Below are 27963 nucleotides of genomic sequence, written 5' to 3' on the forward strand. Positions count from 1 at the left end.
GTTGATACCAGCGCATCAACGTGCCACTACCTCCCTCCTGTGGATGAGCCGGGGCATGCAGCCAAGTGGACACAAATCTGCTGAGTGTGGGTGTGTAGTGGGTTGAAAACCTGAGTCGACACTGCAATAACAAAATCATATAGGTCTATACCAAAAAAAGACACAAAAAAACAAGTAAACCTTGACAGCATAAGATAATAAGCGGTGTGGATACATTAATAGATGCAGTCTCCTTTATGACAAACATTATCTCCCACGGCTGTATTTTTGTGAGGTAACAACACTTGTGTATGCAAAAAAAACAAAAAACATTATGACAGAGTCATTTGAATATCATGATTGGGAAGGAAAAGTAACAAAACCTATTTAGGGCCTCAAACCAATTGCTATAAGTGTAAACAACTCAGTCATTAAGTACAGCACCCTCCACCCAACGCACTGCCACTCCCCCCCAGTGCAACCAATGCTCTCGCTGCCTATGGATCTTGTGACTCATAGCAATCTTAAACCAGGGCAAACATTTCAGCTGGCATGTGTGAGAGCAGGGGGAGTGGAGGGGGTCATTTCAAAGAGCAGCAGGATGGATTCTCCATTACCGCACAGCTCATAAAAATCTGTTTGCTCCATTTCATTTCACTGAAATAAAAGCAAGTCTATAACTGAAAGGCTTCACGTTATATAACAAAGTTCTGCTCAATGTCAGGTTGCCATTAGTTTGCTATGGACTAAACAGAAGACAGTGAAGAGACAAGGTAGTCAGTTTTTTCTTTTTGCTCTTGCAGTAGGGTAAAAGTAAATGACAGGAGAGCACAAGGGTGTCACACTCTTTTGGTTTGAAATGTCAGATTGGAGGAATTAACCCTCATTGACTAACACCCAAAGTGGTGAGGCTGAACTGAAAACAGTGATTACAGTGAGATATAGTCTCGTACCTATGAACCCAAAGTAATGTTGGGGTATCGAGTGTCCACATTACATGGCAGAAATACCAGAGCGGAAGGAAGAGCGGAAACCGTATAGCATAACAAAAAATATTTTACTAAAACATAACATTTACAGTTTTCATTTCCCCAGACAGAGCCATACAGAAGCCACACAAGCCTATGGGGATCTCAGCATTTTACTGACGCTAGTGTTTTCAGAGTGCCTTCCCCCCCACACACATTTTTGATGTCACTGACTGTATTCTCAGCCCGAATAAAAAAAGGACAATAATAATTAAAAAGAAAAAAAGGACAAGCATCATTCTCAACATTCCCACACAGCATTGTCTGTTAGCTCAAAGTCTAAGATGGTTAACTGCATGCGTATAATGAACCTAGGCTTCACAGAGAGGGAGGGGGAAAAACATTAAAACAAAGTAAAAAGTACATCTTTTGCACGCCCACCTCCCCTACCCCATCCCCCCTGTTTTCAACCATGCCCAAAAGGCAACTAGCTGACCTGCCCTCCCCATGTCACTACCTATACTGCAAGTTCTACAAATAGGGTTCCAAACAGAAGAGCAGCTGGAAGGTTAAGCGCAACAGACAATAACAGCCAAGTTGTGAGGAGCATAGTCGAGTCCGTCCGGTAGCAGCCATTTCATTAAGAGAGTGGTCAAACATTTTTTTGTATTTTTTTTTTCTTAAATGTAGCACCAACACCCTCAGAATCAAGTTATATCAATAAAGATGCTGGATGATGCTAACCATTGCCTACCGATGTTTGGAACCCCCACACCTGTGGGCCTTAAGCAAGGCTTGGGTGTCAAATATGGCAGCCCATCCACAGAGATACAGAAAACAACCATGTGTTGTATAGCAAGCGATATAAGCTTTGGGTGCTGTGAAAGTGGGATGAGCAACCAATGCCTCACCAACGCCTCTTGAAATAACCAAAAGGTCTGCAGTAGTCTGTAAAGTTGCGGTTGTATTTTTTTTTCTCACTGAACATATTCTTTTACTTTTTTGCTTTAAGATTTTTTTTTTTGTATTATACATTTTGTCTGAGACAGTGTCCTTTAAATGCACACGAAGAAAGAAGGGGTAGGGTCTTGGCCGAACAAGAGCAATTTACACTCACGCTCCAAATCTTCTTTTTCATGTTTTCTTTCTTGTTAGACTTCAATGTTGTTTCCAGCATACAGCCTGGTCCATGTCCGAGCTGCAGATCAGAGAAGAGAAGAAAAGAGAAGAGAAGAGAAGAGAAGAGGGGAAAGTGTTCTTCAGAGCTGCCATAATACTGATCACATGAGCTGGGAGAGTGATGTGGGTACATTGTGCAATGCAATGTAAGCAACAGCAAAGTGTTTTAAATCCAAAATATGTACGTGACCATATTGAGGTCTTCTATTTATGAAATTATTTCATCATTCAATTTCAAATAGCCTTGGGTACACAAGTGCTCTGAGCTTGCCCAAAGCAGTAATCCAAAGACATTTCAAAAATCGATGGAACCATTTTGTTAGGAAGAGATTTTTCTCTGATCACCAACATTTTAATCTGTTCACAAAATATACTTTTTTTTTTAAACAATACTGGCAGCTCTCTCAGTCTGTCTGGGTCTGTCTATCTATTCATTCTCTCCCTCCCCCCCTCTCTCTCTCTCTCTCTCTCACACACACACACTCAGTTGTCTCCTGTAGAGTGTTTTCTTTCTTCGATTTTCTCCTCACCTGTGTTCTTAAATGGGAATGTTGTGTCTAACTGCAATAGTGCTAGTGAAATTGGTCCACCGCAGGGAGGTGAAGAGTTCAGTTATGATTTAACCAGTACGTCAGACACAACAATAGGCCTCTGTTAGTAAATATGATTTAACCAGTACCTCAGCCACAACAATAGGCCTCTGTTTGTAAATACGATTTAACCAGTACCTCAGACACAACATTGGCACCTATTAGTAAATATGCATATCTGTCTTTCAATGCAGGGATATCCTTTACCATCCCCATGAATATGAGTGTTATATTGGTTTTATACAACAGTTTTACTACCAGCGAATCGAGTTTGATGACAATAGATTTAGATTTCTTTTGTTTATTTTTGATTATTCATTCTCAACCCCCCCAAAAATATTTCTAACCAGAGTGCCACTCTCTAGCCAAATTAAGTCAATGAGGCTAATTACGCGTTCATTTGTGCACTCGTCTGTTTTTACGTTATATGTTCATTTGTACATTTTGCCTACACCATTTTGCTCCCTTTCCTCACTCGAACACTCGAAAGGGTAACGTTAGAAAATGGTTGCCTGCCATCCTGGTCTCTCACTTTAAATGAATAGAAGGTTGATATCATAGTATTTAACGGTTACAGTATATTAACTGCGGAGTTATTACTAAGGGGAGTGGTTGTGCCAGGATATCCCCACTCATGGAATGCCATTTGTCCAATCTAACCAGATCTACCAGATCTAACCACTGTGTAATGCTTATACAGTTACACCTTCAAAATTATTGTCATTTGAGATTTTGGAATTTTATAGCTTTACAGAACCTGGGTTGCCAATGTCTCGTAAGTCGCAAGTGTGAATTATGATTATTATTTTTTGAAACGTACTTAGTCACAACTGATACACACAAACACACCTGTTTCAATGGCTTGGGCTTCATTAGACTTCCACTGCTCTGCCACATCATTTGCGAGAGGGTCGTCTGGGTTAGGAGCACTAAGCAAAGCCTGGATGGACAGCAGGACTGTACGGATCTGCAGGGCTGGGGACCATTTATCTACACACCCGGGGGGGGGGGGGGGGGGGGGGGGGGGGGGGGGGTATGAATGGAATGAAGAATGGAACAGGAGGGAAAAGGGCACACAAAAATGCTATCTTAGTTAAGGTGTAAACCAAAATAAGCAATTTAAATGACAGCTGTTCCTAATAATCTGTGGGTAATAACAACACACTCTGATTGTAAGACTCTGATTGGTATTGAGGAGAGGGTGCTAACACAGGATACTAACATAGGTGAAGGGATTCCTGGCATAGCAACTAAATACACAAACACAAAAATGACCTATCCATATCTGGCCAGACATACATACATACATACATAATGTGTTGTAATATCTGGCTAGCATTACCTTTTAAAATGTCTAGACATATTCTTCCCAGCTTGTCCACGTTGGGATGGTAGATTTTGGTCATAAACCGGACTTTGGGGGCTGCCATGGGGTACTCCTCAGGCAGAAAGAGTTCAAGTTTGAAGGTGCCCCCTTCGAAGGGGGAGTCCTGGGGCCCTGCGATCACCACATGGAAGTAGCGGGCATTCCCTTCATCGGGCTCTGCTTTAATACCCGGTACAGGCTCTGCCATCAGGCGCTGTGTTTCCTGTGCAGACATGATATATACATTTGTATGATGTATATACAATATCCAAATCCTCACTAAAAGTAAGCAATGTGTATGCTGCAATGGGCTTAAAGCTCTGGACACCTGGTCAGGTTTTCACAATTGGCTTTATTAGTGAAGGAAAACACCATGGAGCAGTGTCAATGCTCACCACGCAAAACAGATGCATAGTCTAATAAAGTGTTTAAAAAATCTAAACTATATTAAGCCTAAAAGTCTAATTATTGTCTAGCCAGCAATTCCATGTTCTTCTACAGCCTCAAGTGGATCCTGTGCATCAACAATAGCAACCATGAAAAATATCAAAGTTTTTTAATTTAGCTTTAAATGTCACTTTTACTTAAAACAGGTTTAGTTAAATAAAAAAATCAACACCCCATAACAACTATGAAATACTGAATACACTGAGATTAAGCAGCAGTGAAACGTTTTGGTCTTAAATGAGTGAGCTGTAAATACCTTGCCAACAACATGGAAGGTACAAAGTTGATCCTGCTAATGACATTAAAGTCACAGTCCTTCATATTTATTTCCTCATTTTTCTCTGAAAAAAATGTACTTGAGGTGGAAGTGGTGTGATTTCATTTCGTATAGCTAACCTGACATAATAGCTAAGCAATGAACACACATCACTGCAATAGCATAGAATGTAGTTCAATGAGGGAGAGTGTAAATCACACGTCACTTACATATGAAGGCTGTTTTAAGTAGTTTAATTTTAAACAGAATTCACAGTTGAAATATTGGTCAATGTGCAGTAAAAATATAAGAGCTCCAAGGGCCAAAAGAGCCACTTGTATTTGGAATTCACCTTACATTCTGTATGACGAATGCAAACAATGAGTGAATGGGAATTAGAATTTAGAATGTCAGAAAGGATTGAGCACCACCAGAATACAAAGGGGGTTGCTGTTTGACGTGCAATGTAGTAGACCTCCTAACTTACAAGAATTGATACAGGTATAGAAGACAGCGTTATTTTGTCTTGATAAACTTCCTACCTCTCCTAGCATTTTACTTTTAATTTTTATTTCACTTTTACATTTAGTGCATTACTAGTACATTTTATCAGCAAATTAATTCCTGAAGAACTGACCATTTATTTTCGCATCAAGAGGTGTTCTGTATACTACGTGTTTATGTAATATTCCCAGTATAAAACGTAACGTCAAAAAAAAAAAAAACACTCTCCAGTCTAACTCCTTGATGAACAGTTCCCCTTTCAACAAAGAGCTTCATTAATTTATGATTTAACCAGGATACTTGTCTGACCACATGATCCCACCTACAGCTGCGGGTCATGGTAATTTTGCCTTGAACGGTTTTGAAAGGTTGCTATTAATTTCAAGTCCATTACGTTCGTAATGCGTTTTAAGTCTTACGCAGCAACCCACAGTCAGATACTTCACGTAACGCTAAACTCTTGTACTGGTCATATATGAGAATTCTCTACTTGAACGTTTGACGTTAGCTATAGCTATCCATCACAGTATTTCATTCATTTCCGAGACAAGGCTGCATGAACGGGCCTGACAGGGCGGAACACACATAGACATATACATGTCTATGGGAACACAGCTACCTATCCACAGCATTAGCAAGCTAACCACAACTACCATGTTCTACCCCAAAGTAATAATCTAAAAGTTAGTCAGCCTACTAGTTAGGTAGCTAGCATCACCGGCACTTTAACACAAAATAGTAGATCTTAAACTGTACAATGTGCCAGTGTATTCCACAAAAGGGGCTCGCTTTAGCTGTGTTTTCAATGGATATAATTAGCAAGCTAGGACTGATCTCCGCCAGTTTCGAGGGGTGCCACCTTGCCTGCGTGCGCCTATTTGCTAATGGCAACTTACGTTATCTGTTCATACAGGACAATCAGCGCTACATTTCAATGATTAAACGTTATAAGAGACAAGAAGGTTCTCCTCCCGAAGTTGTCGTATGCCTATCCGGCCTATTTGTGCGCCATATTTAGCTGGAGAGGATGGATTTTCGTTCAACCTGTTTTCTGACCAAACGAAAATAGCTAGGTTACCCGCAAGCCAAAACTAAGTTAGCTTGACGCCTGTGCCTTGGTGGTTTGCACGTGCCATTCTTGTTTTTATTGGCATCGCACGGACTAAGCCAGCAAGACGCAAAATATGATACACAATTTGTACTAACCTTAATGATCCTCCGAGGCAACCCTGCCATCTTGTCTTAATACAGTATGTACGGTGGCCCGATGACTACGTAAGCTAGCTAGCTAGAGAGACGGCGCAAACGCACAAGTCTTCTGGTGATGAGTGATACATCACCAGCAAAAATGGGCTGGGAAACGTATTTCTTGCTGCACGCTCAGCACTAAACGGAGGCTACATCCACATTAGAAAACCCATTCACCTGCGTGCCACCAATTTTTATTTTATGATGGACAAGACTATTAAGTCCTAATTACATATACTTAAAACTATACTCAGTAGAAAATATATTAACTAGTTTATCTGAACATAACGTAAAGAGATGAGAGAAACAAACATGCTTCTTCACAATATGAAACTGACAGGTCTACAAGACACTTCTGTTTACATACATATTTTATTGGACAAAAAAAAAAGATTCAAGACAATTTCATAAAAAAATGGGTCCAGAGATATCGGCATATTCCAGGTGTATCTTCATTTTCTGTCTTTAGGAGGATTTTTGGAAATGCGCCTCATGCGATACCTGAAAAGAAAGAAAGAGAAATAAGAGCAATCTACATGTTGATGTTGAGTGTTCAAGGAGGTGGTGACAAACCTGGGCAAGTTAACTCAAAGTTAGTGATAAACCACCATAGATGCAAGCTTTGTTTTGCTAGATAATTCTATTGGGGAGTTATCTAGACGGTTGTGAGTAACAATTAACAGGTGTACTGGATTTCAATTGCGGCCTGCACCTGTAACTACATGTAATTGCAGAGCACTGAAAACAAAAACTGCTCTTTCGCTGAATACTCACTGTCCAATTGGGTACCACCGGTGCTTTGTCGTGTAGAACATCTTACTAAGCTCCTCAATAGTGGGAGCTTGTTTGTTCTTCAGGCTTTCTTTGCTAAGTCGATCTTTTAAAACCTGGTCATGGGTCTCCGGTGGGTTGGTTAGGGGATCAGGTCGAGAAATAGGCTGATTAAAAAAACAAATACACAATTGAATCCTGTTTTATATTTGTCTTACTACAATACTGTGAATGTAAAACACACGCAAATGATAATAATAATGATTAACTTTATTTATACAATCAAAGTCTTTCTTGAATAGCAGTCCACAAGGTGTATTTTTATCACACTGGTTGCACTGTTGTAACCTACAGAAGCAAATCAATAAAATAAATAACACAAATAAAAAGCATTAACTGAGGTAGTCCAGCAATGATGCTGTTAAGAAATTAGGTTTGCGTTTTTAACCTGCAATTACAAGCCATTCTAACCACAGAGCTGCTATCATAGAGGCACGGACACGGACCACCAAACATCTATTGATAAGTCCATGTGAATTCTACAATACCTTTCCCAGTCCATTGATATTAGGCTTTTTTCATAGTAGTAGGTTAATGGTAGAATGGATAACAGATTTTAACTTTACAGATGTTTAACTTTGCCCATATGCAGAAACAACATGGCAACCTAAATCACTCACCAGCCATTAAGCTAGATTCAGGTTACTTTTTCAAAAGCTCAGGTGGTCTGGTAGTGCAAGTCCCAAAAGTCACAGGTTTGAATTTAGAAATATGAGGAACAGGACTTTACACAAACTTGTCTTAATGCATAACCTATATTTGACAAAAGCCTCATTCATTTGTCTTTCTTGATTATGCAGTACTGGCAAAAGGAAAGTTTCAATCAACTCTGCAAACTCTGACATATGAGGTTATATGTATGCATATTTTTTATTTATACTTTGGAACCCTTTACAAAAATCCCAATTACCTTACAGTATGACCCTTACAGTACGTCATTTAGGCTCTCTTATAGGTTTGACTTATCAATTCTATGCTTTTCTAAAGTATAGCCCAATGTAATGGATCTCACCTGGCTTAACTCATAAGGAAATTCTACTGAGGGATGATAGCATACAACTGTTTTGCCATCAGAGGTCACACCAATTTCCACGTTACTGAGGACAAGAACACAGGGTGAAACATTGAGACTGCTGCTATTAAAACAGGAACAATTGTATGGCTCACACAAATATGTATCGTCAAAGGTGCAGTCTACGTAGTGTCTGCTGTTCAAAACTAAAATGCCTATTATAGACTTCGACTAGATATGCATTTTTGAATCCACACCAAAGAGACTAGCACATAAAATTCCATGTAACATGTTAAGGACCACGGGGACAGTATCACTACCTTCTCGTAGTTCATTGACATGAATGAAAATACTATATTTTAACAAAGACAATACACGTGTTTATTTTAACAACAAACTAATTCAGTTGACGTAAAATGTTACCTGTCGTCAATCGCTGGTCCCCGAAATGTGGATTTAGCATGAGTGGGATAAATGCTTATACCTAAAGGAGACATAGCGTGTAATTAATGTTATTCATGTAATAATACATTTGACAAAACATTAATGCTAGTTAATAAAAAAGAAAAAGAAAATGGCAATGTCGACAGTTGACATTTGCTAGGCTTCTTTCAACCTAGAATTCAATGAGCCTGAATATTTATTCAGAGCAAATACGTCTACGCACACAACCTTATTTGTTTTCAGCGTATCATCAACGTATATATTTTCTCCTACTTACCCTTTACATACAACACATTTGGTCCACTCGAAAACCGTGGACATAAACATTTTAACCTGCTAAGTATTCCTTGACCCAAGATCGCAGCCATGATGTGCTGCTGCTTCCATATGACGCAAGTGTGTTACAACGAAATAATTCCGTCTGTCTCAATCTGAGCGAATAGGGTCCGGTCGTTTTAACTGTACAGCGCGAGTCCAGAGATATTATCAATTGCAGATTTACAATAAATGTTACAATAATAAGTATGCTATTGCGCTAGCAAACACATATTGATCTTCTTTCAAGTTATATTTGTATCATTATTAGTTTTAATTATTTACTGTTAGACTGTGTATTCAATTGTTATTATTTACAGAATTGTTATTATTTATTTACTTAACATTCAGTTTGGGTGATACATTTAAGCTGAGCCTACTGTTTATTGTAGTAATAGACGGTTCATTCATAAGCCATCTATTTAACTCCTCAAGTGCCATGCCCTTACTGTGCCACAAGTGCCAATATTAGATGTAATTTAATAATTTCATGGAGTCAGATTAATCATATTTTCCTGCAATATTTACCACTCTAATGCATTCTTCTGTCCAATAAAGTTCAGACACGTTTAAGACTTCCAGTCTGGGGTTGTTCAGTCAATTTGGTAACACTTTTGTCTGTCTGCCCACGCAACAAGTAGCCTACACTGAAACAAACAAGCTTGATTACCATAGATTAGATGTTAACTCTTTACACCCGCAGCGAAATTACATCTCAATTGATTGGCCATCTTGGTCAAAAATATGATTTGAAACATGTGTTAAGATTTAAGTGTACATTTGTTTAATTATCACACATTTGCTCTCCAGGTTTGTATATGTTGATGGAGGAAGGAAACTTTACTGAAAGACTTGAGGAAGTAAGAAATGCCTGGCAGGAGTACAGCCCCCCCTTTAGCATTACTTGTTAAGAACTAGCTCAAGTCAGTTGCCCTGAAGTCCAGTAAACTACTACATAACGTACCAAGATCAAGGCAAAACAATTGAACAGAACCCTGGCCTATACCCCATAGTGGAAATTCCACAAGAAATTCCAGGCTTCTATGACATCACTGACATAGAACATGGAATTGTCTGCCAGCTTAGATCAAAACTCAAGAGATAAATGGTGGCTGTCACCCTACACCTCCATAGAAAATGCACCAAGTTTGCCCCCCAGCCTATCGATGTGATGTAATACTGGCCCCATCACAATACACTACTGTGCCTCCTCTACGTCCTGAGAGAGAGCAAGAAGTGAGGCATCGAACGCATCGAACGTCTGAGATTTACCACCCTTCGAATATTCGTCTTTTGTCAGTAGAAGACATAACTGATATTGTTTTGGCCTGGGTGAATACCAAGACATGCCTCTCCAATGTTCCTGCTAAAGAGGTTCTGCTGACATCTACAAGCAATGACGTCATCTTCTACTATTCCCTTGAGACATTCACTGAACACAGGTCAGTTTGCATGCGATTTGAGCCTCAAACGAAAGACCTTCCTCAATCCAACAACCCCGGCAACAAAGAACCTCGACCCTGGATGGTGGTTGTCTCACCTGTCAAGATGTTTAGGAACCAGGTGTGCAACTACCGCCTCATCAACACAGACCAGCACAGGGGCTGTCCTTTTTGCCAGGAGCAGCAGTGGGTACCATGCTCTTGCTGCAATGGAGAGGGCCACAAACAATGTGGCATGTGCAGGGTACATCCGGGGTTAGGAGCACTGTCAAGGCAGTGCAGCCAGTGTCATGGGACGCGGCAGGTTTCCTGCGCAGCTTGCATGGCTCTGGGTCGTGTGTGCTGCAAAATGTGCATGGGCAAAGGACGCCTGTGCTACTTCAAGGAGTTGCGCGTGGAGTACCAAACCAAATTGGAACACCATCTGATGACTGGCTGCGGGGTGCCAGAGAAGAAGCTGCTGCAGGCAGCTGGGGATGTGGTCCATGCCAGCATAGGGACCAAGGTGAAGCCACTATCTGAGTTTTCAGTACGTGAGGTGAATGTCACCTCAGAGCGGATGGTTGAAGCATCCCACCAGAGGTCGCCGGACTGCAAGGTCATCCAGCAGAGGCACCTCCTGAAGGCCGTGCCAGTCACATTTGCCCAGTACTACTGGAGAGGCGAGACTGGAAGCTTCTACATCTATGGAACAGATAACCGGGTGTACTGGCCAGACTACCCGCGATGTGGACATTTGGATCGCTGCACCCTTCTCTAGTTGTAACGACCCTGAAGCCTTAGCAAAGCTAAGTACTTTTGCTTCTCTTAAAAGCAACCCTTTTTAATACTTGAGATGTTCTTCACAAATGCAGAGAAACTAATTATGCAGAAAAAGGTTAATTAAAATCAGACATTGATTTATTTTCCAAATGTATTATTTGACAATGAACACTAGCTCCTCTGATATGCTGGCAATAAAATGTACAAACACAAAAGAGGTTTTATTAGCCTATTACAGTTTAGGTAATGCAGCCAGTGGTAATATCCACTGCAAACCTGAAATATGCAGGCCAGGCTTAGACACTGAGAGACACTCATCAATGGGTGTCCATGTAAGAACTGCTTTCTTTTCCACTGCTATACTTGTCCAGACAAAATCTTCTTTTCGTCTTTTCTGAAATTCTTCTATTTCATGTCCCTTCGTCAACACTTAACAGTGTGATTAATATTATGACAGGTCCACATAGTTCAGCTAATGGTCCTTTCTTTGTTGTCCAATGGACAAGTCTCTTGCTCTTGAGTGGATTAACTTGTGTAGCGATTAAAGGAATTAAAGGACATCCATCTCCGCTGCGCTGCTGCTGGAAGCCTCAGATGAGGTGTTTGCTACTAACCTCTCCCGGTTCCCAAACACTTCAGTGACTGAAAGAAAAGAATATATCATAAATAAAAAGAAGCAGTCAAACACAACCAGACATGTTTTTCTATAGCTCCACTGTTACAGCATGGTATCACACACAAAACACCAGATGAGACTTCTAATGTGTCTACAGTTTCCCTAAGAGGTAGATGGGGAGGCAAAATTAACTATTGCAAAAAGTATTCAAAAGAAAAAATATGTACTTATGGAATAAATAGATGGCTAACTGAATGATAACATTTCCAACAACAGAGCTGGTTGCTATAATACATAAAGTCTTTAAAGATGCAGTCTGTGATTCGGTTTTTGCAAAAGGTTGTTGATATTTTTTTTCTCAACAGCCAACGTAAGTACAGCCCTCACTTCCATCTCTTGAAGCATATTGTTGATTGGCCTAGGACCGTCAATGGCTCGGTCACAGCCACTATGTTTGTTTACCATTTACATGGCCAGGACAGTACAAAGCCTGGAGTATTTTTTTTATGCGCAAACACTGACCGGACAACTAGAAGATCATGTGGATCAAGGCAAGCGTATTGTATTAGAATCGTGGACTGCACCTTTAAACAACAATTTACATATTCCAGTACACAGCATGATGTTTCACCATACCTGCTGTGACATCACTTATGTCCCACACACGAAGCCCATCTTTTTGTCCACCAAATGCATAAACGAAGGGGAGGTCAGGACTACAGGCTGCACAAAACAGTACTCCCTAGGGAAAAAAAAACAAAACATGTAGTATTTAGCTTTTAACTTTCACTTACTACTGTTGTTGTACATCCACTCAGCTTTATCTAAGCCGAGCTGTAAAACCTGCCTGAATTTCACAGGTCTCTGTGCAAAAACATCCCACTGGTTTCCTAAGCAAAATGGGGAGTCTGGTTAAAGGGAGTCTACGTGTCAGTATAGAGAATATAGAGAGAGTATAGAGAAGTTAGAAACCACTAGAGTTGCGTTTGTCACCGTGCCTTGAAGGTTTATGTAATAGCTCAGCCCTGCTCAGTTTTAAACTGTATCCAAAAATGTTATTATGTGATTTTCAAATATGGGTACAAACCATTTTCATGTCCCGGGAATGAACAAGACTGGGTTTGTCCCCAAGAATGTCCCAGATCTTCACATGTTTGTCAGCTGAAGATGTGACCAAGCATCCTTTTATTTGACTGCTCAGGTCCATACCTGTGGTAGATGATATCAGTCTTGTCAGATTGGTCATTCTATGTTTCAAGTCCAACTACATTGAATGCCATCTGTAAGGAATAAATGCAATTCCATGCGCTATCCTGAACCCCATGATCAGATTTCAACAATGAAGCCTCCTCTCACCTGAGACCTCTCCATCATGAGCTCGGAGTGTAAACACTGGCTTATCAGAGCGTGCATCTAGACAGTAGATAAAGCCATCTTCTGTGCTTGCCTGGGGAAAAAAAGAGAAACAGAAAAATATAGGACATGTTTATATGGCATGGAGGGATAAATAACAACCTATAGTCAAGTATGCAGATGTTTGATTCAACCAACTTCACTAAAGACTTTCGAGCGTGTTAAAGAGGGCTTTCTCACCAGGAAGTTGAACGGAGAAAAATGATTCCATACAACTCTCTCAACCTGCCCACTAAACCTCCAGACACGATGGCTGTCGTCTGGGCTTCGACAGTCGTACAAAACAGCAGACCTGGGGAACAGGAATAGGAGGGTAGTTAACACTACACATCTGTATTACACAGCATATTTGTCCAAATATTTTCAAAACAAGATGTAACCCGGTTTTTCCTCTTTTGAAGACAAACCTGTCATAGGATCCAGATATAAGGGTCTGAGCCTCAAAAGGGTGGAATTTCAGAGTCTGAACCTGGAACCAGACAAACACATTAATCGATTATTTATTTATAATAAATGTATTAATAAAACCAGCAGATTCAAGGCATGGCCAGATTCTTTGTACGTATGTAAGGATCAATGCCTTTCAATGGTTGCGCATATGACTGAAGTGTCTATACCTTATCTGTGTGTTTTCTTAGTGTTGTGGCTGGCTTTCCCTGTGTCAGGTCCCACAAGATTACTGTCTCATCGGCTGATCCACTTGCCAGAACATTCCTGTTGGGGAAAAAATAAATGTCAGTAAAACTCAGACAGTGATCATTTAGCCAGCAGTAACACACAAAGGAAGACAGACTGGGAGTTCTCACCGAACAAGTTTGTTCCAGGAAATATCTAGAACGGCATCAGTGTGACCTTCAACTGGTTCTGCAGCAGCAGCAGCCTGCAAAACAGCCGTGTGCATCCAAACATTAAATATGCAAGGAGCTGTGTGAGCTTACCGTGGAAACCCATGACAGCGACGCGATACTTTACCATCACTAATGGTGGGCGTCAATGGTGGGCGTCACGGGAGCCAATCCATTGTGACGTAGACCACCGTTTTGGGCGACGCAACCGAAAAACGTTGTAATGAATCCTATGCAAATGTGGAGCGATTTTCCCTGGCAGCAGCCAATCAGATTGTATGGATTGTATCGCGTCGCTCGTTACGGTGTCATTGGTTTGCACCGTTAGTTAGTTAGTTAGTTAGTGTTCAGTCAAGTGCAAAAGTAATTAGAGAGGTGCCACATTGAAAATGAGTTTGTGGTTGGTCAATACTGGAATACCGTTCCTATTAGAGTGGGTGAAGAAGTGTCAAGTTCACCTTTTTGCCTTTCTTTTTCTTCTTTGTGGCCTTTTTACCCCCAAGAGAGAAGGCTGGCTCTAAGCAATCCACCACATCCAGATCCCACACATCAATCACTGGAGTCATGTTACCTACTGCTGCATAGTTTGCTGAAAGAAAAGTATTAAGAATACTCCAGGTCATGCAAAGCATTACAAACGCTTGTTCTAAGGTAAGCAATGGTAAGCAAAGTATTCACACTAGCATAAGTCAATATGGCGGTTCAGTGTTAAAAAATCTGAAATGCATTTACAGAACTTTATTTAGAAAAAGACAACTCTTAACCCACTCACCTCGAGATTCCTCAGGGTTGGGGTCAAAGTTGAGCCACTCCACACACAAAGGGTAGGCAGGCAAGAGGATGTCATGATGAACATACATGGAATTCTCCTCTGCATTGTAAACTGGGTAGAGTAACATATTAATGTGAAACATTCTGCATCCAAGTTTGGGTAAGTTTGTATTCAAATGTTTTGGAGAGTTTAGTTCAGGCTAACCCAAGCTATAAATATTGGAACGTAGCACAGTCAGACCTAGAATACTATCATTTACAATACGATGTTTTGCTTACCGTGAATCTCCAGGTTACAGCAGTCCTTTTCAGCCTTGCCTGTCACGATGAGGTTGTCACTAGGTTTGATCTGAAAGTCCTCCCGGTCATACTGATCCTGAGGCGCGCACACACACACGCAGACACACTCAGATGGTCAATGGCTCACTTTCATATAGCCGCTTCTCAATGGAACTAGATTGTTCTGGGATATGTAACTGTCACTCATTGCTCATCTTGGACTTACTGTGTCTTTGATGGTGATGTAAGGGTCCTCCTCATTGGTTCCATATACAGTGAGACCAGCTAGACTATCACCAAGGTTGGATGTAACTGAAACAGGTAAGAAATCACAGACAACATCAGAATCAGAATCAACAAACATACCTAACAAAAACACATTATTATTTTATGGAACAACTAAAAGGGGATTACCGGCATCTTCCTCGTCATATCTGTCAAGTCCATACTCCGCTAATTCATCCTTGTCCTCTTTTTCAGCTTCATTTTCACCCTCTTCTTCCTCATTGGGGAGAGCCTCTGTCTCCTCACTCATCTCCCCACTACCCATGCCTTCATCCTCGTCACTGCCGTCATCACACTGCCTATAAGCAAACCAAAAATAAAAATAGAAAAGACATAAACACCATAACATCTTACAGGACAGGTTTCATTATTTAAAAAGCGACAACAAAGCTAGCAAGTATGGATAGCAATGCTGTAGTAACCTAACTGTAGTTGACTTGGCTGACATTATACAGTCTTTCAGAGGAAACCTTCAGATGTGAAAACCATAAATAAATACTGCTATAGATCTCTCGACTTTATTATCACTAATCTGCATTTGAGATGTAAAATACTTACGCCAGTGAGTCTTTTGCTTCAGCTATTATACGCTGTAGCTCTTCTTTGCTTAGCTCCACCTGAAAAATGAAATCACAGATGAAGAATATTGGACATTTTATAACAATGCAAATATACTAAGTCTGACAAACTTCTACAATGCAACCAATAGCAAATGCATGATATATATTGACATCCTTGACATTACAGGTTCCGAAAAGTTAGCTGACTGTAACATGCTAACATACTGCTTACTTTATCAGGTGTTTCCTTTGCGACTCCCCTCCTCACCCACCCAACACAAGTTATTTGTGAACTCATGATCGTTGATTAAATCTGAATTTTTCAAAAGATATATACGTTATACACAATAAATGGCATGACAATATCAGTAATACTGCTTATACTATCACTGTTGACACGCCAGAACTTGCACGTGAAAAGAACAGGGTCCTTTCTGTCGTGAAGGTGGCTATGACGTGTTTTAGCTATCCAGTATTTTGCCTGAATGTTTAACCATAGATACGCTTAAAGGCCGATTTATAACAGGAAACGACTGCTGAAGCTGATGAAAAGACTGCTTCTTGTCTGGCTAAATTTAGACTCGTCAACTTTTTTTTAAACGTGTTGGTTTCTTTTTACCTTCTACATTCCGAAATATTTTGCCAAATACCTACATACCGTACATGTATATTCATATATTTATTTAATATGGCAATGTGTATGGTGTCGTCTGTGTTGTGACAGAAAGCCTCTCCTTTCTAGAGTGCCAGACAGGTTCGTTAAGTTAACAAAAGAAAAACTGCGTACCACTTAATATATCATATTATACATAATATGTTTTTAATTGTGAAATACACAACATACAATCTCAAGAATTGTAGTCTATACGACATAGATTGATTGAATACACAGGAAATTAAGGCACATGGCATTATACAAGTTATAAAAGTATGTTTTTCATTGTTAGTTGTTCACATGTCAGTAAAAAAAATCTACGTTGTGCAGGTGACGTAATACAGTCAATCATATGTGATAATAAAAACAACTGAATACGATTTTAAAACAGTCAATCAACAGTCAACTATTTAAGGCAATAATACAAATGAAATAAACTCGATAGTTTACTTGACTTATATAGACACATTGAAACTTTTATAGGTGAGTTACTTAAGACTTTGAAGTAGAAACACCTCAGCATTCATTGTATTTCATCCTGTTTAAAATACAGGACACATTTTCCACTAACAGCTTCAATGTTATATTGTTCAAAATTCTTACCCTAATGCCAGTTTTCCATAATATAACTGTCAGGTGGAGTGCACAGGATTAAGATTCCAAAGCATATGTAACAGACTGTTATTGGAAACGATGTGGCAGACAAAAAAACATTATACAGTTAACTGATATCATATTCGATAACAGTAACACATGTACGTACCTCCTGTTTACTCCTATTTATCAATAACAATGACCTAAATACCACAGTGTTTTAAAAACATATTCATAATATTTTGCGGTGCAGTCCTCAGTGATCAGTTTCCTGTTTTCCAAGAAATTGTGCAAAGCATGTGCATTTCGGGATAACCTGAGTTATTGCTGCCCAATTTTAACCAACCAATAGTACCACAGATAAAATAATATAATACATAAAGTTCTTATGGGCTGATACCACATTTTCCCCAGGAAGGAATCCCATTAAGGCACTGAAGCATTTGCTCAAATGGACAGAACTTCCACTTGTTTTTTGAAATAGTACTTGACCCGAAGAAGGCTCATACGGGCATGTCTAGGTTCTCTCCCTCAAAATCACATTTGATCATATCAGAGATGGGCTTCACTTGTTTGGCAACCTTCTTGAGGTTGGCCTCATGGAGGAGAACCTGAGTGAGGTATTTCTCACGTTTGATTTGTTCCTTCACATTGTCGGGCACATCAGGGATGGCGTAGGACAGCACAAACTTGGTGAAGTACACAATGTGCTGGGGGAAAAAAAATGTAAACCATTTTAAACATTACAGAATTGTTCAGTAAACGAACACGCATTAAATACATCCACAGTGTTTTAAACAGACATGTAGTTCATTTCAGTGATAAATAAAAGATAAAAGGCAAGGACTCTAACCTCAACAACAATGATGAAGGCTAGTTTGGCAGCTATGACATGCCAATAGTAGATGTTGTGGTCATACTGTTTGGGATGACCTGGAGGGAATCTGAAGTCTCGATACCTAAAATGAAGAACGGGGAGATATCAAGGTTAAACAAATAATGTTTAGGCATAAACCTAATATTGAGGTAAAAGACTTTTGGGGAATGCTCTTTTGTGAAGTTAAATCTTAAATGTCTGAAGAGCATATGCTTGCTCACGCACAGTATTTCTTGGCCACATTTTTTATTACAATCTAAATCACAACCTTTTTTAGAAAAGAATGATTACTGATAATCAGTGAAGAAAAAAAGGTAGGTAAAGTAAAACTGGTCTGCTTGCCAACATTTTGATACTTGTTATGCTGGGCTATTGTTTGCTACCTGCAGGTGGTGCTGGTGTTAAACCAATAAGGAATGACTTCGTCACGGGGCATACTGTCGTCTGAGAAATCACTGATGTTAAAAATGGAGAGTGTGTTGTTGATGTAGCCTGTCATGGTGTGGCTGGAGTTCTCCGTATATGGTGACACAGAAAAGGACCAGTAATACACCAGACGTGGAATCATATCTGATGTGAAGGCAATTATGGCTGCCTACAACAGAAACATAAAGATTACATATGAGAAATACACTAGGCAGATTCCAAATCTCCATGAATTAAACAACAGTTTACATCTGTGGCTTGTCTTATACAGTGGTTAGTTCAAGCTACTTACACATTAAAAGCCAGACCAGACTGTGCTTGTTTAGATTTTTCATTGGATCTTTTTTTCCATAATTGCTGTATCTGAATGCTAATCTTAATATGTATGGTGTATGCTGCACTGATGCGGTTCGGCATACTGTCAAATAGCTCACATTGGTTGCCACAGCCAAGATGGCAACACCCTGAAGAATTGGTTGCCATGCTCCAATATCTTGGGCCTTTTCCGGCACAATCCGGCGGAATTGTGTAGTCAGCTTCCACGCATCCACACGGATCTCAAGCAGGTTATTCACCAGGGCCAGAAGAGGAGCCAGAGGGAAAGAGGCCACGAAGAGTGTCACAAAGCCAAACTGGATTACTGGGCAGAAACAAGAGGGCAATTCGATTAGCAAATATCATACAGTTTGAGTATCGAAATCAAATTCACTGTTAGTGGTGCTTTTGGTAATAGCAATTCTGGACTTTTGCTGTGAAACAAGTGCCTGCCTTTGAAAATTTTTATTGGTGAATGGTCCAGGTGAATTTCAAAACTCTTTTTTATTTCCCTTCATTTAGTCTATGTACTTAATGTCTCACCCATTTCCAGGTACTCATAGAACAGGCCCAACTTTCCCAGTGGCTGCAACTGGTAGTCCTGCTCCCAACGTGGAATTATTTTCTCAGACTTCACTTTATTGCAGTGACGGGAAATCAGATTTTTTAACCACCTGAGGACAGACAATCCATTTCTGTTCAAGTAATTTTATTGTGAAAAGGCATATATTGCCTGAGATAAACTATGACTATACATGCTTAATGCCATATCATGTAGATTTTTGTAAGTAGCATATTTGATAAAATCCTCAAATTAATTTTAATGATACATGCTCATGTGATGTGGAGTTAATCTATTGCAAAACAATTGCCACAGTGCATCAGTCTGTTGGTGTTTGTAAGTTTGCAAGTATGATGGCTAATAGATTTTACTTGCAGGCAGTAAAGGTAAGGTTAAAGCTGTACATGTCTGGATGTTAATTTATGTTCCTCAAACATAAAAGAGGCTACAGTGGGCTAGACTGTGAAAAAGCACAGACGGCCGATGTGGGTACGCTTGTGACAGCTGATAACTGTGTGGGAGATGTGGTGAGTGCGAGGCAATCTGCAGGGAGTGAACGACAAACACTCACGGAAGCAGAACTTCCTGTATGTTATTCCAGATGGCCTTGCCTCCCATAATGACACTGAGCTGAGTGGTCAGTTCAATAAGACATCCTCCAGGATCACACTAGCAAGGAAAAAAATTGGCAACATTAATTGATTATTCAGCCATTAGAAGCTGAATGACTAGAATCAAAATTGGAAATCTCAACATTCTGTCAGAATCTTTTATGTCAAAGAATCTGCAGGATAATGAAATATTGTCATATAATAGGTATATGAGAACTTTGTGTTGTCTTCAGTTGTATCTTAAGTTATTTATTTAATGTCTTACCTCCTCATTTCGATACAACCCCATCCAGTACACAGGCTCTCCTGGGTAACCCACCACTTTGCCCTTGAAAAAGGCCACGTAGAAACATGAAGAGTAGTAGTTCACGAACTGAAAGAGGAACATCTTAAGCGTCAGACTGTTCTCATAGTCTGTCCTTGTCCTTGGGAGTTCTGAGTTGCACAAGAATGTAATATTGTGTCAAAGTCACGCTGTATAAAGATATTATTACTGATCTTCATTATGTCACATTACGGGGAACTGTAGGAAACCCAATGATGCCAGGTACAATTACCTTCTGAAATAAGAATTGCAATAACTGAAATAACTGCAAACTACAAAAATAACTGCCTTTGTGTGTTGTCTTTGTGGTTGAGACTTTATTAGGTCACAGGAGAGTAAGGAGGAAGTCTGAAAAAGCAGATGTGCACACTAAAAAGTAGATGCCATGCACTTTCCTGTTCTGTAAAAGACAGCATCAGATTGTTCCGTGACAAGTGAAAAAACTAGCTGTTGTGGGAAGGCGTACAGTACATTTCATTCACCTGCCTCAGTTGTTATGATGCATTGGCTCTGACGCTGATTACTTATCTGAGACCATAGCAAACAAACTTTTGACACCCACCAAAGTCGGTTATCCAGACGGCAACCTTCTCATAGAGGTTGTTGAGGATCATGATGATGACAACGCTGATGATAGATGCAGTGACAGTGGTTGCCATCTGTGGCGTCACATACTCTTTTAAAGGCTCCAGTCCTTTGATGTCTTCACGAAGCCTTCTAGAGAAGACGAAGAAGACGGCCAGCCGGTAGACAATCACACCCACCACTGACGCGACGATGAGAAAAATCTGTCATCGCAGGTCAGAAATAAAAACAAAAAAATGAATGAAAATGATAAGAGGGACTGTAGATAGATAGATACATTCCATAGTATCTATTATTCTTGATTGGTTGTAATTCACTGATAAAATGCCACCTAATTGTAAATTATTACCAAATAAAGTACTGTATCTACAGAGTCATGTGTGAATCGCAGTATGATAATTGTTCAGTTTATCTGTATATGAAGGATATGTTATACTGTGTGAAATAGGCAAAAATAGAGCTAATCTGCACTGGTACAGAATGGCAACAGGGTTATAACTGATGTGAATAACTACCCAGAACAGAACCGTCCCAATTCCGCAAGACACTCTCACACACTTCCCACAGGCAGTGTAAGGCACCTTCTCTTCTGCCTGTTTAGTGAAACAAGTCAATGAATCGTCATCAAACAAGTCAATGAATCAACTTTCAAGAATTGCAGAATTGTTCAAACTAGCACATTGGAACGCTTGTAAAGATCCAAGCAAATATTTCGGAGTAGTTGGAGTCTAGAAGTAATCTAGAGGCCTATACCAGCTATGCTATAGAAAACTGCTGGTATGTCATAGCAGACCAACAATGCATTACTCGAAATCGAAAGTCGAAATAATAATAGCACTGCAGGCTTTCGAAGTGTCCATGCTGAATTTCCTCTCATACATACTCCGGTGACAGGATTGGTCCTCTGGTAAAGGCACTTGGCCTCATACTCTGGCCTTGGCTGCTCCTCCTGCTCCAGGAACTCCACTGTGTCCCATTCGTACTCCAGCCTAGCCTGATAGCGTTTCCAGAGCTCTAGAAACAGTGTCACTGAAGACAACCAGACGTTAAACTAGAATGTGTTCCCAGGTGCAAACAGTAGTGCCAGTCTAATGGAAAAAAATCATACATCCAAACTGTGCATGACAAATTGAAAGGTCAATAATAAATGATCATACCATTATCATACCTCTTCACAAATGATATTATATAACTCACCCCAAATTGCCATAAATACAGCAAACACCAACGTTCCATAGTTGTCAAATATGCAAAGATCCTAAAAAGTAAAAAAAAAACTTAAAGGTGACCCTTAAAAACTAGCCATGCAGATATAAAGAGGCATGTTTTGTATGCTTTGTGAAAGCCAAGTAGACTCCTTTAACCTTGGCAGTACAGATACTGATACAGTACAGTACAGATACAGGGCTGAAAGCAATGCAGATCTTCATGACCTAAAGGTTCACTTGTATTGCACTCGTGTTCTGCGGTGTGTTACTCACTTTAGAAGTCTCGCAGGTGATGTTGAGCCGCCAGTAAGGGCAGAGTCTGTCACATCGAGGGCACATGATGATCTTTCCACCAATCTCAGGGTCACACACCTCTTTGCTGTCACATTGAAGAGTCCAATGACCAACCAATTTACATACAGTACAACCAACAGGCATCAGTATGTTGCTCTGAAGTGCAGGTAGTAAAGCAGGCTGATATTGCACTGATATTGTATACTTTAAACTTTAAAGTATGTAATACTTTGATTGAATTTTAGGATAGATTAACCATCTAATCTCTCATCTCTGTGCGTAAGGAAGTCAAAATAATGGGAGATGATGTTCTTTTCTGTAGATAAACGATAACCTTCAGCATTGTATGTGAAATAAATACTACAGATGTTACAGATCCCTATGTTACCTCCATGTGCTGGTTTCCCGTGTTCTATAGCCAAAGATGAAACAGCAGAGACCCACAATGGCAGCTAGTGTCAGCATAACTGTGTAGAATCCCAGCCAGGCAAAGTAAATTGCAATTTTCTCTCCATAATATTTCCTAAACAGACAAAACATTTTTTAATTTGTTTTCCCCCATAATAACATTGGTGCATGTATTGATCACAAACACAAAGACACACACCTGATGAGGTCCAGGGGTTGCATCTTGTAGAAGCTTTTTGGATGGGCCCACTCAGTGTACAGCAGATACCTTTCATTGGGACATCCTTCATCTTGGGATTTGATATTGAATCTGCCCTGTGAATTGACAGAGGCACAATCATTCCTGTGCAAAACCTGAAGAGGCTTATCACTCTCACACAGCAGCAAACCAGTCTTGCTGTGAGTACATGTTATAGTAACATGTGGTTTCGATGAAAGCTGGAAACATCTCCAGTCATTTCCTGTCCCAAGACTCTACAGCCCACAAAACACCAGGTGGGCGGGAAACAGAAGATTTTCATTATTATGGCTAAGTCTCTTGATAGCCATTGTTGCCAATAGGGAGGAATAGAGCAGGATAGACATGGTTCCCTACAATTGAACAAGAATGGGCGTTTTCAACACAGGAACTTCATGTGTATGCACGAAGAGGAAAGCTGACTGAAGAATCATCACCCAGACTCGAGCAGACGAAAAGACTTTGTATTGTATCAAATGCTGAGAGGAACAGACAGCTGATTGACATGATTTAAAGGTTGTTGTGGGGGGAAAAAAACATTTTTTTGTTTTTGTTAGTTCCTCAAGATTAAGTCAATATGACAATAAAATGCCAGTATTTCATCAAGCAATTTATCATCATTATTTCAGACAAGAACAGGAACACACAAAGCATGACAAAATCAGTTTCTTAGGCATGGGTCATTACATTACAATACAGCACTACAGACTCAGTCATTGTTAAACCACAGGATTTCAGCAATGACCCACCCTCACCCACAGCTCTTACATCATGGAGGGGGTAGGCAGCCTTGTACACGCCTCCATCGAGCAGCTTGTTGATGCCAAACTTTTTCACAGCTCCCCTTTCTTCATATGAGGCCCGACAGAGAATGTAGTACGCCTGACAATAAAAGCAAGGGTAACATCACTGACTATCATTCAGTTGTGCAACACATGTTTTATTCTAAAGCAATTCTCTATTTTTGTGATTTCTTGCTAAAGACACAATCTCCCACAAACCAACACTGCAGTCCAACTGTGCCAGTGTCTTAAGTCTTAAGAAGTAGACTGTATTAGAAAGTATGTGTCCTGTAATGTTTTTGCAAGATAAAGATACAGGTAAAGGGACATTTCACAAATGTCGAGCAACATATAATTAGCGCGATTGCAGTACACCAACCATTCTGCTTCTCATTGCAGGTGTGAAGAATTCATCCTGGTCTTTGATGATGAAGTACTCCAGCCTGTTCTTCTCAAAGGGAGCAGTGAAGAATTCTGTCTCTGTGGCGATGACATCCTCACTGGGGTAAAAGTACTTTGTGAAGCAGTTGAATGGTGAGGCCTTAGACGCCAGGTCATTGGCCTGAATAGGCAGTTTGATGTGGAGGATTTCAGCATATGTACATAGCACCTCCCAGGGCATGTGGACCTTCACAAAGAGGATTTTCTCATCCACAACCTGAGAGGAGCATGCAGTAGAAACTTTTATTTTTAGATCTAGAGAACTGTGTTTATTTATCTTCTATTAAAATCTAAGTATAGTCATCATGCCTAACGTTTTCAACATCATAAAACTGTCATTGTTTTGAAAAATAAAAGTGAGAATGTAATACAAATCGTGATTCCTCTAACCATGTGCCTTTTCGTTGCTGTTCTTAAAATCTGTAGGCTATGATATCAGATGGGTTTGACTATGGAACACCACATTTATACCACAAGTTAACAGTCACACCTATGGTTTTGCCCCACAACTGCCTGTCAGATTCACTCACTGATCTAGTTGCTTCCAGCTCCATGCCCATGTCCATCAGACTGGATTCAAAATACTCTCTCCTACGCTGTAGAGAGTAATCAGGGATAACACACACACACACACACATGCAGTAGAATGATGAGGTGATGATGAAAGACTCACAACTGGGGGGGGGGGGGGGGTGGGGGGCATCAGCTGCATCCCTATACCATGAATGGGTTTTTCTCCAGCTCGCTTCCTGTCTCTCTCTACTGTCCTATCTGATCCCAATTTTTTTTTTTTTAAAGATACATATAAACTATAATAGAGAAGTACGTTAACGTGGAATTGATCTCTGCTTGCTTAAACAGCCATTAATGTAGCCAGAGCACATTGTGATTTTGTAATTAAAAGCTTTCAGCTGTCTGGCTGCATTCCAAAACATCTGTTGTGAAAGATCTGAAAAGGGTGGTTTCAACATGGAGGGGATTTCTTTAGCCTCCTACATGTCAGCTTAGTTCATAACACGTGTAACATTTAACATCCAATCGAAACTTAATTAGAAATAAAAACATAAACTTAACTCATATCCAGGATAATGACAGGAAATATAAGTCACATAATCTTTGAAGCATATGTTTCCAAGTAAACATCAAAGTAATTTTAATAGTTCCTTTTAAAAGGGAGTCTTTATTGAACCAATCAAGCCTCTGCACAGCAAGACAAAAAAATGTCTTAACATATCTGCAGTGACGTTCCTAGTCCTCATGTATTTAACCTTCAGCGATACACATCTAAAATAAACAAGCTCTTCAAATGTTCTCTTCAAGTAACCCATGTGTATTGATTTTGTACATTCTGTTTCTTAGCTGAACATTAAATGCACTGTGGCCACAAACACTTACTTTTCGCCGCTGGAAGGTGTTCTTTTTATCGAAATCCTTCTTGCTCTCATCCTCGTACACCAACACAAAGTCAATGCGCCGCTTGCCATCATTAAAAAAAAGGGAGTCAGGATTATGGTCGAATTCCGCCTGGGGACAAAACACAGAAATGTCAGGAAGTTCAGCATCTTCAAACTCGTATACGTCCTCGTCCATCGTCTCAAACATATTCTTTCAGGACAGAGCAGAAGAGCTGGTGCTCCAAATGGGTTTCCACCCAGTTCCACATAACTACCCAACTGGAATCCCTGGCTGATACTGAAAAAATGAGCGATGAGTTCACTCTGGGAAAAACTGACCCACCCAAGTTCTTTTAAATTAAAACAAGCTTTGCAGAGGTTTTAAATGGGCTTACATGGGCAATTCAATCCATGGATGTGCTACAATATACTTTTAGGTTGAGAGTTATCTTGCTCTTTTCTTCACTTAAAGGCACATTATTCAACTCATGTCCAAGATTTTGGAAAAACCTTCAGTGTTGTTGTGAGGAGCAGGGACTGACCTGTTCCACTTTAGGCACTGTTCCTCCTGCAGATCTGTATGATGGCAGATAGTTCTCTGAATAAACTGCAAATGCACAGGAATTTACAACAGTTATCCTCTTTTCTGAATATTTTTAACATAGTCATTGGTATAAAAATCTCATTTGAATGGTGGATCATTAAAGCAAAATCAAGGTGCCTAGAATGAAACTATCTGTTATACTACAACCTTTTAAAATGCTGTAACAGGATTGTGTACTATAATGTCTATTACAGATGGCACTTTGTTTCTGATGAACAAACAAACCAAACAGCCCAAAGAGGATGGCCTTATGGTCAACCTAACTCGAATCAGATGTTTCTGTTTTGTTCTTGGAAAACTATCTCATAGCAACGCCTGGGAAGGTCTATAAATGTCACTTCAATGGCACTGCGTATTTAAAGGCAAAGCATTCCAGCACTGAATGCATTGCAATACCAGTAATGTTTTGAAATGGACTGGTTTAACCACTCTGAAGAAAATTCCTCTACTGCAGGCAATCTTCTAATGCAAACTAACAAGTCATAGTCTACACTGGTTAAGGTCAGCAGTATGCATACTTCATACGATATTCATCACCCGCTTAATAGGACTTGACGAATGAAGTGCAGCCCACTGAATCGCTACATAAATGTTTGAATAGGCTTTAAGCTTGTGAACATATTCCTAATGCTAACAAAATAATTTAACGTTCGTGTCCTACTGTAGTCTTTCCAACAATAGGTCCGGTTGAGCAATACGAGTCATTCTAAATGTTGACAAAGTAAAGGCTCGAACTTCATGAAGTTTCGCCCAAGCTGGGTGACATGCACAGATGGAAGTTACAACACTGGACCATGATCTCTCCTGTAGGCTACCATATGGGCCATAACACAGTGTGATGTTCGCGAATTATGGTAAGGCATTCTTAGCCTACCAATCAAAGCAATTTGAACTGAACACAAATATCCAAAATTAGGCTACTCGTAGCCTAAACTCACCAACATCATCTAACAAGCCCATCTCCGTCCCTCCCTCAAGATCTCTCTCCGAGTCCATCTCAGAAATGTTATCCCCTTCCTCACTCATTTTCGTTTCTGTAAAGCGTAAAAAAACTGAGGCGCAAATCACCTAAACCCAAAGTGGTCTACCTGTCGCCAAAATGTTAAAGTTCTGTAAATACACTCATTCTTGCAAATGGGCCTACTGGGACACTATTTTGTCTGAAAATGGTATCATCGGCATGTCAGTTCAAGCCAAGACATGTGAAAGGAAATGCTAGGTGTGGCCGAAAGATTTTTTTCAACACTGAACTACCATAAAGTGAACGCCCCCTCAACCATATTAGTATGCCAGTCACTTCGTACATTTAGTCTACTGCTCGTTCTTTCGATTACCCTCTGTAGAGCTTATATGTCTGGCAACAAAAAACATGGACGTGCACTTTAAAGATCAGCAATTCCTTTAGGACAAATTAACAGGGGGTTATCTTTCGGACAATTCAGTGCCATCTACAAGGATTGATTTTGCTTGCAAGTTTTTGAGACGATGCACCTTGACTTTATGCACCCTGATGAGTTGCATGAGTTGCGTTT

The 27963-nt window shown here is 40.0% G+C and overlaps 4 protein-coding genes across 4 annotated transcripts; all 4 read right to left on the reverse strand.

Annotated features, from left to right (window-relative positions):
- Positions 1-1017: 1017 nt before the first annotated feature.
- ube2nb (ubiquitin-conjugating enzyme E2Nb) lies at positions 1018-6558 on the reverse strand. Its single transcript, XM_080851182.1, has 4 exons — positions 6496-6558; positions 4059-4305; positions 3566-3706; positions 1018-2145 (listed from the first exon to the last, which is right to left on the reverse strand). The coding sequence occupies exons 1-4, from the start codon at positions 6523-6525 to the stop codon at positions 2099-2101; spliced, it is 465 nt and encodes a 154-aa protein (XP_080707308.1). The 5' UTR covers positions 6526-6558; the 3' UTR covers positions 1018-2098.
- A 332-nt stretch (positions 6559-6890) lies between these two features.
- On the reverse strand, positions 6891-9221 carry mrpl42 (mitochondrial ribosomal protein L42). The gene is made up of 5 exons (XM_080851189.1): positions 9102-9221; positions 8804-8864; positions 8381-8465; positions 7312-7475; positions 6891-7038 (listed from the first exon to the last, which is right to left on the reverse strand). Exons 1-5 carry the CDS (start codon positions 9190-9192, stop codon positions 6990-6992), a joined length of 450 nt encoding a protein of 149 aa, XP_080707315.1. The 5' UTR covers positions 9193-9221; the 3' UTR covers positions 6891-6989.
- A 2345-nt stretch (positions 9222-11566) lies between these two features.
- pwp1 (PWP1 homolog, endonuclein) lies at positions 11567-16442 on the reverse strand. Its single transcript, XM_080851479.1, has 15 exons — positions 16345-16442; positions 16111-16169; positions 15682-15851; positions 15494-15579; positions 15268-15364; positions 14990-15100; positions 14676-14806; positions 14179-14252; positions 13990-14086; positions 13780-13841; positions 13553-13664; positions 13316-13406; positions 13047-13168; positions 12596-12701; positions 11567-11985 (listed from the first exon to the last, which is right to left on the reverse strand). The coding sequence occupies exons 1-15, from the start codon at positions 16408-16410 to the stop codon at positions 11894-11896; spliced, it is 1476 nt and encodes a 491-aa protein (XP_080707605.1). The 5' UTR covers positions 16411-16442; the 3' UTR covers positions 11567-11893.
- Positions 16443-16990: 548 nt separating this feature from the next.
- Positions 16991-27584, reverse strand: ano6 (anoctamin 6). The gene is made up of 20 exons (XM_080851627.1): positions 27370-27584; positions 26370-26434; positions 25829-25957; positions 24964-25029; positions 24372-24650; positions 23979-24092; positions 23172-23287; positions 22953-23087; positions 22544-22649; positions 22260-22320; positions 21946-22091; positions 21578-21655; positions 21040-21265; positions 20418-20587; positions 20113-20210; positions 19523-19653; positions 19099-19304; positions 18622-18833; positions 18215-18320; positions 16991-18071 (listed from the first exon to the last, which is right to left on the reverse strand). The coding sequence occupies exons 1-20, from the start codon at positions 27455-27457 to the stop codon at positions 17865-17867; spliced, it is 2739 nt and encodes a 912-aa protein (XP_080707753.1). The 5' UTR covers positions 27458-27584; the 3' UTR covers positions 16991-17864.
- Positions 27585-27963: the final 379 nt, after the last annotated feature.

The sequence above is a fragment of the Sprattus sprattus genome (genome assembly GCF_963457725.1).
Source record: "Sprattus sprattus genome assembly, chromosome: 14".
NCBI classification, from domain to species: Eukaryota; Metazoa; Chordata; class Actinopteri; order Clupeiformes; family Clupeidae; genus Sprattus; species Sprattus sprattus.

Bases quoted from the DNA above. Each gene is read 5' to 3' on its own strand.
- mrpl42 (XM_080851189.1), bottom strand. From the start codon at position 9,192: ATGGCTGCGATCTTGGGTCAAGGAATACTTAGCAGGTTAAAATGTTTA. The intron at 8,466-8,803 runs GTAACATTTTAC...TCTTGTCCTCAG, and splicing joins GGACCAGCGATTGACGACAG to TAACGTGGAAATTGGTGTGA. The intron at 7,039-7,311 runs GTGAGTATTCAG...CTTTCTTTTCAG, and splicing joins CGGTGGTACCCAATTGGACA to GTATCGCATGAGGCGCATTT.
- ube2nb (XM_080851182.1), bottom strand. From the start codon at position 6,525: ATGGCAGGGTTGCCTCGGAGGATCATTAAG. The intron at 3,707-4,058 runs GTAATGCTAGCC...CCGGGTGTGTAG, and splicing joins ATGTCTAGACATTTTAAAAG to ATAAATGGTCCCCAGCCCTG. The intron at 2,146-3,565 runs GTGTGTTTGTGT...TCTGATCTGCAG, and splicing joins AGCCCAAGCCATTGAAACAG to CTCGGACATGGACCAGGCTG.
- ano6 (XM_080851627.1), bottom strand. From the start codon at position 27,457: ATGAGTGAGGAAGGGGATAACATTTCTGAGATGGACTCGGAGAGAGAT. The intron at 22,321-22,543 runs GTGAGTAACACA...TTTACTTTTTAG, and splicing joins TCACCTGCGAGACTTCTAAA to GATCTTTGCATATTTGACAA. The intron at 19,305-19,522 runs GTGAGACATTAA...GTTTCTGCCCAG, and splicing joins CTATGAGTACCTGGAAATGG to TAATCCAGTTTGGCTTTGTG.
- pwp1 (XM_080851479.1), bottom strand. From the start codon at position 16,410: ATGAGTTCACAAATAACTTGTGTTGGGTGGGTGAGGAGGGGAGTCGCA. The intron at 15,580-15,681 runs GTAATCCCCTTT...TACCTGTTTCAG, and splicing joins ATATGACGAGGAAGATGCCG to TTACATCCAACCTTGGTGAT. The intron at 14,087-14,178 runs GTGAGAACTCCC...TTTCCCCAACAG, and splicing joins TCCTGGAACAAACTTGTTCG to GAATGTTCTGGCAAGTGGAT.